Consider the following 11,784-nt stretch of genomic DNA (forward strand, 5'->3'; position numbering starts at 1 on the left):
TGAAGGATTGAGGGAGCTGGAGGGGTCAAGGCCAACACAAGAAGACCTACAGAGTCAACTAACCCAGGCCCATGGGGCCTCACAGAGACTGACCCGCCCACCAAAGGGCATGCACAGGCTGGACCTAGGCCCCCTACACGAATGTAGCAGATGTGCAGCTTGTTCTTCATGTGGGTCCCCTAACAATTAGAGCAAGCCAGTCTCGCTCCTGTTGCGACTTGATGTACCATCGTGGTGGTGGTGGTGGGGAGGCTCCCCTTCTCTGAGAATAAGGGTATGGAGTAATGGGGGAGGGTGTGTGAAGGCAGGACAGGGAGGAGAGAGGGGAGGGGCCTTCGATCAGGCTGTAAACTGAATTTTTAAAAAGTTAAAAAAAAAAAAAGAGAGAACTCTAAGTGGAGGTATGTAGAATATGAAGGATTACTGAAGCATTGGGTTTGGGGTAGTCAGTTGGAATAGCATTGCAGATAACTCCAACTGTCGTAGCTGCTTTAGTCTCAAAGTAGAGAAGCCACGTTGGATTCCGTGCCTGATGCCTCTTCTGTCTTCAGTAGAAGTACATTGAAAAGCATAACTTGCACGCTGAGAGAATGAATGGCCGGACAAAGTGGAGAGCAGAGCCTGTAAAACAGAGGAAACCCACGGAGTAGGAATGAGTGCTGGTGCCAAACACTGGGTCACTGGTGAAAATAGCATCATTGATGCATTTGCTGTTGGAGGATGCAATGATGGGTTGTTTCCTTACTATATACCTGGTTGTGCCTGTTACACCCAGGTAACTTATTTGGCTAAGTTCTTGAAATAACTCACAGGAGGTGTGTGCAAGCCAGGGTCAAGTGCGGAGGAAATGACTGACTTGCAAGGGTGGAGGTCAGGGCCTTTGCCGTGTTGGCCCTTTATGTTACCCCAGAACTGAACAACACAGACCATTTAGGAAGGAAACGTTAAACGAAGAGGTAATTTTGTCACCAATTGCATTGCAGTTTGTAGAAGAATTCTACATAATATATAAATTTTAGGGTGACTTAAAAGTTCTGTGGAAGATGGTAAAGCCGAGGAGGGGCCTATGAAGACAGAAGTGGGGACCTTCTGTTTTTGTTTGTTGTTTGTTTGTTTCTCCCCCAGAAAATGTTTTTTTCTAAGAAAGAGAAAATGGCTGCCTAGGAGCAACTTAACACTTTTCCAAGGCCAGTTTGCTTCTCCTCCTGCTCTCCCCTCTGATGAAAGCCAGCCCCTCCTGGAGCCTTGGGAAACTGGGGTGGCCTCTCTTCTGGGCGCACTGGGAAAGCTAAGCCCCTTGCTGAGAAAGAGTGGTGCTGGGGAGAACCCATCCACTGTCAAGAACGGTTCAATTAAATATGGATGCCAATTAATTTAATTTATATTCCTCCGTGAAAAAGATGTCATTTTATTATACATGCCCTGGAAGGATGCCAGGAGACCAGACTAATAAATTACATCTCTACCAACATAACATGGAATCACAGAGTAATCAGATAATTATTAAGTGCCCACCTGTGTTTGTGCCTCTACCTTGCAGAGATCCAGCTTATACAGGTCTGCCAGCAGGGCCTGCCCCTACAAGGGCCACTCTCTCTGTACTCGGCTTTTACTCTTATCCACTTGTCTCCAAGCTTTGGGTATATGTCTTGGGAATAACTGAAAATGTGGGTAGTCGGTGGCTCTTGGCAGCGGCTCTTAATGGGTCCATTTAATGAAGACGGGGGTGAATGATGGGGAACTGTAAATAATATAATCTATTCAAACTAATTACGGAATTACCTACTCTGGTTCCACAGAAAGCTTGCTGTGGGGATTCCACTGCAGACTCGGGCCAGTGGTGGGAAACAGTGCCCAACACTTACAGAGGTCCAGCGCCATGCCAGGCTACAGGCTTTATTCTGAATCTTTGCAGAAGTCTTTCAAGGTAGGTATTTTTCCTTAAGTTTTTTTTCTTAAAAAGTTTTATATGAGCAGTGCATCTACATTACTCCCGTCTCACCTTCCTCTGTCTCTTCCATGTCTTCCCTTAAATTCATGACCTCTTCTTTACCATTGTTACATGCATATACACTTACTATATACATGACATATACACTTACATATATATGTGTGTGTGTGTATATATATATATATATATATATATATATATATATATATATATATGACTTAATAAACCCATTTAGCTTTGGTTGGTTGTGCATGTGTTTTGAGCTGACCACTTGGAATTAGGTAACCTAAGTGGGCCTCACTCATCTGTGGAGAAAACCAATTCTCCCTCACGCTCAGTGGCCGCTGACTGCCTGTAGCTCTTCATCTAGGGGTGGGACTGTGTGGGATTTTCCTTGTCTGTGTTGACACATTGGCTGATGCTGTCATTGTGCTGATCTTGTTCAGGCGACTGTATTGTTGAGAGCTCATGGATTCATTTCCCCTGTCACTTCTAGGGGACACTATCTACGCGCAGCAGATGGTCCGAGCCTCTGGCTCTTAAAACCTTTCTGCCCCATCTTTGCCCACCTTCTAAGGTAGGGATCTTTTAGTCGACTCTCCTCGTTTTAGAGAATTAGCTCTAGGAAATAAAGGGACGTGAGCTGAAACAATCTTCTCAAGGTCGGGGAAAGGCACACACACGAGCTTAGCCTTGCCGATTCACAGTCCGAGGACCTGTTCTGATGGTCAGTTTCCATGGAGGATGAGCTCATGATTGCTGTAGGTGCTGTCACAACGGACCATTCCGTTAAATCGCGAACACGCGGTTATATTGCCTCTGCCATGGAAGCCCACCCTGTTCTCTTGTTTCTTCACAGTCAGGAAAGCCTGTTACTAAGTTGCAGCAAGTTCCCAGGCAGTCATATGCTAAGTGCACCCAGTTACTCATTGGGCACTTACCAGACACCTGCTATGTGCCACCTGCTCCTCTGTGTCCCAGAACACAGTAAAGAGGAAGTAACACTGGCGGAGAAGACAGATGCCCCTAACATGGAATTACAGTGTGGAGAAAGTGCTGCGAAATCACTAAGGGGGAAACATTCATTTTTGCCATTTTTTTCAGCCACCCATTTCCTCTCTGACTTCCATGAACTAGGCAGCATTTCGGGAGGTAGGATAAGAACAGACACCAGTGCCACCGGCCTGAATCCACGCCTCCTCTCCTTTACTGCCCATCCCTGGGTCTGTCTTACCCCTTGGGGGCCACTCCCGCATGTGTTTGGACACTGTGGTCTGTGTGTACACATTTTGACCTGGAGCCTCTTACAGCCAGGAAATGGCTTCTGTGAGTGACAGTTGCAGTAAATGTTTGGCTGAGAAGTGTTGGGATTCAGGGCTTACACAGGGGCCAAGAGAGGAGCTGCATGTAGGTGAACATGCAGTTGTGGTCCCTTTGCTTCACCTGAGTCTGGGCACATGCACAGGACAAGGACAGCAGGAGGAGGGTTAGAAAATGGACCTCAATCCAGTGGCTTCAACATCACTTCACATCCTCAGATGTGCGCACGCTGGCCTCTAGATGCTCAGGACCCACATCTGTGTTTTCACAAAGTCTCCCGGTGTTTCACTCACACTCTGCTTCAAGGGCACTGTGCCTACGCCCTTCTTTTTATACATGACAAGGCTGAGGCTATCAGATATCCTGCGCAGGAGGAGGGGCCTGTTCAATCAACCACGAGGAATTAATTGTACAATACCTCCTTGGGGACAAGTTTCCAGGGTCTGAGAGTAATACTTCCCATTTGGGGGGCACCTTTATATATTTCAGTGGTAACTATGAGATACTACAGCTCTCAAAAACTAAATATCTTTCAAGCAACTCAGGTTTACAATGGCCTGGAATAAGATTTACAGTGAGTGACCCAAGAAAAGAATTTCATTAGGTCACCATCAAAGGAGTTAAAGGGAAGTTGGTGATGACAAACCACTCCAGAAAAGGACTTGAGGACGAGTTAAAGGACCGTTTGTTTTGCTAAAGCCTTTTTAGTCTATAGTCATGAGTTTAGGGAAATGATGATAACAAAAAAGCAGGTTTTGGATTTGCATTCTGGCGTTTGAAGGAGCTAAACACTGGTCACAATCCTGGGGAAGCTCCAACACTACACAGGTCTTCCCACTTGCACATCTAAGTTTTAAAGACGTTGTTTCTAGTTCCAATGCAAATGGCTTATGGGGACTTCCTTAGTCAAAGCCAACCATCCCCCACTTTTTAAGCCATTCCTTTGGAATTTTATTCTCATTTGCTAGCACATTTTGGAACTCAGCCTTTTCCATGTTGTCCCCCCCCCCCACTTACTATGCCCAAAAGAATATGAAAGAGAGAGAGAGAGAGAGAGAGAGAGAGAGAGAGAGAGAGAGAGGTAAACAGAACAAGGTTTGATAAAGGAGACTACTGGTGCTGGTTTATGATTTTTAAAAAAAATGGAGCTGGTAGTAGAACTCAAGGGCCTGTGTTCTATCAATAGTGATAGCAGAGAAAATGTGTGATTTTATTTCTGCATAAAACAGAATTGTTTTTCTGTCATTTAAGGCCCATTTATTCAGCTAAAACTATCAGCATGTTGCACCCCCCCCCCCATATTCTGTTGGTTTTTCTCTTTTCGTCTCCCTTCTGTTCCCCTCAACCCCTTTCTGGTGTTTATTAAAGAAAATCCCAGACAGCATATCATATAGCTCATTTCCTATAGAAATTTCCTGAAGACCACAAGAGAAAATAGGCTGGGAAAGTGATTTCTTAAGATTGTGTTATTCACCAAAATAGGCACTTTTTGTTACTGAGACAGGGGGAAATGTAATGTTTCCAAAACTTCCACGTGACACCATGGGTGGAGAGTTTTGATCATCTTTCTCCACAACACTCCCACAAAGGCTTTGGGGAGGGAGTCTCTGGGGACGTTTAAATCTTCCTTTACTATGAAAATAATAACAGAATCCCTGAAATTTCAGGTATTTGCAAACCCAAAAAGAGGCAAATATTATTCTTGGGCACTGTTTTTTAGGTTAAAACCTACCCATGTGTGATGTTGGGGGGACACTCCTTACATAGTTATCCCTGCCCTAACCCCAAGGGTATTGTGACCCCAAAACAGTTTGGACTTAGAGACAAATGCATTGCATGCAGTTGTTTTAATGTTCGCACTTCTGAGATTTATGGAGTCTCAACTAATTTAGAAGTTTGGTTGTTTCCCATTAGCAAAAATCATCCAACTAAACTTGAGCAGAACAGCCCCTGAATAAGCCAAACCGACAAGGGCTCTAAATGAGGAAATTAATTATAGCCAGTGTCCCAGGGAAAAGAACCCCACTGTGGCACGGAGAATGTAATTAATGGGAGGGAAGTGCCAACAAATCACTCTTTAAAATATTAACGCTATCAAAGAACAGCTGGGTAAGGAGGAAACACGACCCTTGGGGGACTGATGGAGGGGCTGTTGCTGCTGTACAGTTTCACGCAGTTGTGATGTAATGAAATTCCTCAATTCTTAACTGAAAAAAAAAATGAAGATATTAAGTAGTGTGGTTCTGGGAAAGTTATTAAGTGTTGGTGTGCCTCTGAGCTTGATCATTTTATTATGATCATTGCAAGCTCACATTTGCTGTGGTTCCTAAATGTCTTTTCCTTTATTTTCCTGAAAAACAAAACAAAACCACCTTGTCCCCCCAAAAAAACTAGAGTTAAAAAGAGCAACCTTGAAACCCAGCGACGTTGTTTTCCTATATAAATAAAAACTCATTGCCTACGAAATTTCTACTAAAACCACTTCCTCCATATGCTTCAATTAAGTTCTTCGTCAAGGAAAATGTAATTTCGCTTTACTTAACAGCTTGTTAACTTATTATTGTCCCCCCCCCACCATATCTATTACAGAGCAATACAGTTAAATTTTTACACAGTCCTCTTCAGCACGTGGCGTGCTTGGTATTTACTTTTATAATTAAATGATCCTATCAATATTTAAGACCAGAAGCTAGAAGTAATTCTTTACCCGGAATGGAATTTAATTTATATATTAAAAAATAAACCGTTTTATTCAGCATTGAAGTTTTTCTTGAAGCCTCTGGGACCCTGGGCAAGCTGCGGGTGTGATAAATACTTCTGACTGCACACTTCTGTTGGCGGTGCTTTGACACCTTCCATTTGTTTCATGAGACCTGCTAACATCTAAATCGGTGACAGGGTATTCAAAGTGTTTGACAAACCGTGTAGCTAAGACGAACGTCCTTACACGTAACCGAACCAATAAACCCGGAAAGGAAACACAGGTTGCAGTAAAAATAAAGCCTTGAGGTTAGCCTGGCTTTCATATAGCTCAGGCTTCACAAGGCTCTCCCCGCGGCTGGAGGAGCCATGCCCCTGCAAACAGCCCACAAGGGACACATCATTTAAATAAATGTGTTTCTTTGCCCGAACAGAAGTTCAGATAGGCTCGATTATCATTAATTCTACTCTTTTATTTCCTTTGCGGGCACGAAGACCGAAATCCTGGTCTTTGAAGTGCGGCTGGCGGAGCTGACCCGGGTCCTCTCCGGCGCCGGCTCAGCGGTGCGGGAAGGGGGCGGCTGAGAGTGAACTTGTGTGCAAGTTGGAAGGGAGGGGCCAGGAGGGTGGGAGTGAGGTGCAAATGTTGGTGACCCTAAAAATCAGGTTTGCCGGAGAACTAAACGAATCTCAGAATCGGCGGCCCAGGAACAAAGTAGGTCTGTGCAGAAGCTGACACAAAAGTTGATGAATTCTAGCCGCCGCGCTCGGTTTTATTTTTGTTTTTAAGTGAAACTCAAGAAGGTCAGCGTGTCCCTTCGCGAGCTGGCGTGCGTGGACGGAGGCGGCACGGTAGCTATGTGGCAGACAGGTGGGGGGCGGGGGCCGGTTCCCTCAGTGTCACCACCATGTCTCAGGGGAGCGCCATGGGTGGGGGCGGCGGGGAGACTCGCGTGAACCTGCGGGCGTCCCGGACCGCACCGCGGTGCGCCCTCTGTGATTAGCTCGCGCGGCAACCCGGGAGGGCGGACTCTCCTCACCCCCGTGTCTCCTCCTCCCTCTGCCTTTTTAAAAGGGACGTCCGGCAGGCAGAGCTGTCAGCCACCCCGAGCCCTCTGCACTTGGCCGCTGGCTCGGCTGTGTCTTGCGGCCCGCGTGACAGTCACGGGCGGGAGCTGAATTAGTCGCTGGTCCCCGTGAACCCGCACGTGGAGAGCCAAGCTGAGCTCCCGGCTCTGCCCAGTACCTGGCGACAGCCCCACGATCCGGACCCCGCTTTGGAGTTGGTAGTCTGGGGCTCGACGGCCTCGTGGAAAGCGGGGTGCGAGGAGGCTCCGGCCCGGCTGCTCCTAGCGCGATGAGCCGGGCCAAGGGCCGCCGCTGCCTTGGTTGCGGCCCCCGAGGTGGCCTCGCGCGCGCCCTGGTCTCCTCGCCCCTGCGCAACACTCCGTCCTCCGGCGAGCGGAGCCTGCAGCGCAACCCGCGCCTCCTGCCCAGCCGCTGCTAACCCGAGCGAGCGAGTTCTCGACCGCGGGGTCTGCTGGCCGCTCAGTGCCTCGGGGGAGGCGGAACCGTGGTCCCCGGAGCCCCGGCTCCGCCCCCCTACTCTCCAGCTGCCACCCGGGCGCCGGGTGGCAATGGGGGCGCTGCTGGCGCTCTGCCTCCTCGTGGGCTTGTTGAGCTGGGGCCCAGCGGGCACGCAGCAGCCTGGGGAATACTGCCACGGCTGGGTGGACGCTCAAGGCAACTATCACGAGGGGTTCCAGTGCCCCGAGGACTTTGATACGCAGGACGCCACCATCTGCTGCGGCTCGTGTGCGCTGCGCTATTGCTGCGCAGCAGCAGATGCCAGGTTGGAGCAGGGCGGCTGCACCAACGACCGAGGAGAGCTGGAGCATCCCGGTATCACGGCGCGTAAGTGTGGCTCCTCTCTCACCCGACAAAGGCACGCCTTCCTAGTTCGGGGAGCAAACTAGACACAGCTGCGTCTGGGGATCCAGGGAGGAGTGAGTGACCGCATTTCAGGTCCTGGGGTCCTACGGCTTTGCAGTTTGGCTCCCAGTTGCACGTGGTCCCTGAGAGGTTTGGCCCTAGGGAAAGTTTCCCGGGGATCGCAGGGCTGGCTTGCACGTTGGTGCTTCTGGGGAAGACTGGTGGCGCTAGGCTGGGTTTCGTGAGCGCTCTGGTCACTTTTTGAGTCCTCAAAGTGCTGGTGTCAGGGAATGCGACTCTGGTCAAGAGCCCAAGCAGTCCTCAGGCCGCTGGTTTTTTGTTTTGTTTTCTTTTCTTTTCCTTCTTTCTTTTTTCTTTTTCTTTTGTCGAGTGGTAGCATTTCGTCACTCTTCCAACTTTCTTTCATTTCTCTGCATCGAATTACCCTCTCTGGCCCACCTCCTATTGTCACGCTTTTCAGAAACACCCAAGTGTTCTTCGAGGTGAGGATTTAAAATTCAGGGTCACAGGGCTTCCTCAGGTCCCCTATTTTCACATCGGAAAACACGGGTCAAATTTCTGCTCACTTGCTCACTTAAGAGGTGAATAAATCACGACCCCAGCAGAGGAAATTTACACCTTGGAAAAAAAGTTTTCCACTTGAATTGGAACATCAGGGAAACCTTTTACAGCTCGAGGCGATGGTTTTACTGCCAGGAAACCCGAGAAGTGTGCGGAGTTGAGAGCCTGTGACTCCCCAGGACTGTGAGGCAGTGGCCTGGAGCCTGCACACTATGATCCCCAGAATACAGGGAGAGAGAGAGAGAGAGAGGGAAGAGGTCGTCTGAGTCTCACCCTCCAAATGACAACCCAAAAGAAAGGGGTCAGCTTCCCAGTGTTGTCCTTTGGGATTTAATTTTGGTGGTGGGGGTGGGGAGGGTGTCAAAATGCCCAGTCCTTAGGATCTGGGAAGTTGTTTCTAGACCACTTAGTGGAAAGCAGGGAACTCTGGGCTCTTGTGGCCTGTTAGAAAACTAGACTTCTCTGTTCCTCTAGGCAGGGTAAAGCCGGCCTCCTGGGGCCAGGGGTTAGCACTCAGAAAAGGAGAGCAGAGGGTTGGGGCATTCTCCCTGTGTACCCAGTCTGAGATCAGGCCAAACCAGATGGGTAGTGGCCTTGTCTCCTGTCAGCAGTGTAACCTCTGGTGACTTAGCTACACCGGGCCACTTCTTGAATTTAAAATGGGCATATTGCCATGGAAGAGTCAGCTTATTGATGAAACTAGCATACAACCGCTTGGTGTCGTGCACGAGGAAGTGCTGGCCAACTTCACCCTGGCTTTACACACCGCTGCCACTCACACAGGGGACACCGCTGGCACTCACACAGGGGACACTGCTGGCACTCACACAGGGGACACCGCAGGCACTCACAGAGGGACACAGGAGATGCTGAAGAAGTCATACTTAGCAGCCAGCAGGTAACTGTTACCTGTTGCTCACTGGCTGGGTCTTTGGAACAGTAAAATGCTTTCTGATGTGTATTTATATCTGGATAAGAGGGAATTTCTATCTCACATGGCCTTAGTAATAAAAGTTGAACCTGATACAGAAAGCCAGGTAAAGGGCCTTGGTAAACCCAGATGTTTCCTCAGCCGCTCCGAAGCTGGAGGCTGCACCTCAGTGTGGCTTTTTTCCACACAGGGAAGAGACCAGCACACTTGTCCTGCTGCCTTTGGGGAAAGAAGTCTTATCTCTGTCTGCCTTAGAGTTGGAAGCAAACTCCAAGTTGGAGGTTTGCTCTGTCTAAGGGATGCTCTTAGAAAAAGTCTGTGTCACCAGTACTAAGAACTACATGGTGTTCTTTCTGTGGGTGGGCATGTAGACACAGACATATGACGTCTAGAGTCAGGACTGGTGATTTGTGAGGTGGTGGGAGATGGTAAATTTGGGGCTCACCGTGGACTGCTTTATACTGCTCCTGACACCCTGGGGCTTCATTCAACAGGGCTGGTTCTTGTTGCTTAGACTGGAAACATTTGGATAGGAGACAGATTGTCAGTAGAGGAGATGGATGAGGCCTTTAAGTGCCCCACCGTGATAAAACCCCCAAAGCCTAGATTTAAATATACCTGCATGATGATTCCCCCGCCCTCACTCGCCCCTCCCACCCATCCTCTCTCTTCAGGGCACAAATAGGATGATAGACTTTCTGACTTCCAGATGTTCAATATGGTGGCTAATTGCTAACAGAGGCCACAGCTCCCTCCCTGCCAAGAGTAGCAAGATCCTTCCACCATCATTTGTGCTTTGGAGGTTGCCAGTCACGGGGGTCTGACAAGCTGAGCCGACAGCAGTAGCCACGATGAGCCTCTCTGCCTGCCATCCTTAAGATGCCGAAGCAGAGGCTAGGGTTTGATCAGCATTTACCCAGCATCGGTGTGTGTCTGTTTTGCCTTTTAGAGCCTGTCTACGTCCCCTTCCTGATCGTCGGCTCCATCTTCATCGCCTTCATCATCTTGGGCTCTTTAGTGGCTATCTATTGTTGCAGCTGTTTGAGACCCAAGGAGCCCGCCCAGCAACCAATCCACTTCTCCCTCCGCAGCTATCAGACGGAGACCTTACCCATGATCCTCCCCTCCAGCAGTCTCAGAGCACCCTCCAGGCAGTCCAGCACGGCCACCAGCTCCAGCTCCACAGGAGGCTCTGTCCGAAGGTTCTCCTTTGCCAGGGCTGAGCCAGGCTGCCTGGTACCCTCGTCACCCCCACCTTACACAACTGGCCACGCCATACACCTAACCCAGCCGTCCGGTTTCCTGGTGTCGCCCCAATATTTTGCATACCCTGTCCAGCAGGAGCCCCCTTTACCTGGGAAGAGCTGTCCAGATTTCAGTTCCTGTTAACGGTGGTGCCTACAAATAGGCCATACAGAGAAATGGCAGCCAGGTGGAGTGTTGCCCTCCTGGCTAAGCCACGCCCACTTCTGAGGAGATTTGGGGCAATCCACCGCAAGCACGGAAGAAAGGCCCAAAAAGACACAGCACTTTCTGCACATGAGGCCCTTGGCTACAGACACAGGCAGTCTGACTTTGCAAATGTGCCGAACATGACAACTTTTCCACCTTTTGTTAAAAGTATCCGGTGGTTTGATGTTCAGTTTGCAAACTGAAGGAAAATATTTTTACTGGACAATTCAGCTATCCTTTGTAGAAAAGTGCCCTGTGTTCCTTCTCCTGCGTTTATTGAATTATAGTACAGACATATACATAAATAAGGAAGAACATACACTTAATTGTAATTATAAAGGTTCACTAAAAAATTAACTGTTAAGTAAACTTGAGGGGCCAGTGAACCACCTATTTATAATTTTGGGTGCAACCTAACCGTAACTAATATTAGTATGATGAGAATATTTACTTCTTAAATTAATAACAAATTTTGCTTAAAATATGAGTTTTGTTTTTCCAAAACTACAAGGTGTCAGTAACAACATGGGAAGCCTAAAGTCTTAATTATATACTCACTCACACATACGTCGTCACACAGATTCTGTGTACAAGCGCTTCCCCCACCAGCCTGAGGGAATATTTATTACAGATTTTTTTTTGTTCAGCAATATTAGTGTTTAAATGGAAGTTGGACAACTGAGTCTTAAAACATTTATTTGTATAAAGAGGTATATATAAATGTGAAGAACTGTAATTTAATTTACTTACCACACTGACAGTACTAATTATTTAGAAGTCACACTGTAACTTCTGTGGAGGTCAAAGGCCAGCTGTTAGTGTAATCATTGAGGGTTCTACATTTAATGTGCCACTGTGTTTTGATGTCTGATGACTACACATATGGAACAGGCTAGAAAAATAAATAAATTTCTCT

At 48.1% G+C, this 11,784-nt stretch overlaps 1 protein-coding gene across 1 annotated transcript; it reads left to right on the forward strand.

Moving 5' to 3' along the window:
- Nucleotides 1–7,328: 7,328 nt before the first annotated feature.
- Shisa3 (shisa family member 3) lies at nucleotides 7,329–11,426 on the forward strand. Its single transcript, XM_051165138.1, has 2 exons — nucleotides 7,329–7,885; nucleotides 10,366–11,426. Exons 1-2 carry the CDS (start codon nucleotides 7,609–7,611, stop codon nucleotides 10,803–10,805), a joined length of 717 nt encoding a protein of 238 aa, XP_051021095.1. The 5' UTR covers nucleotides 7,329–7,608; the 3' UTR covers nucleotides 10,806–11,426.
- The last annotated feature ends 358 nt before the right edge of the window (nucleotides 11,427–11,784 follow it).

Source organism: Acomys russatus, chromosome 22, assembly GCF_903995435.1.
Source record: "Acomys russatus chromosome 22, mAcoRus1.1, whole genome shotgun sequence".
Lineage (NCBI taxonomy): Eukaryota > Metazoa > Chordata > Mammalia > Rodentia > Muridae > Acomys > Acomys russatus.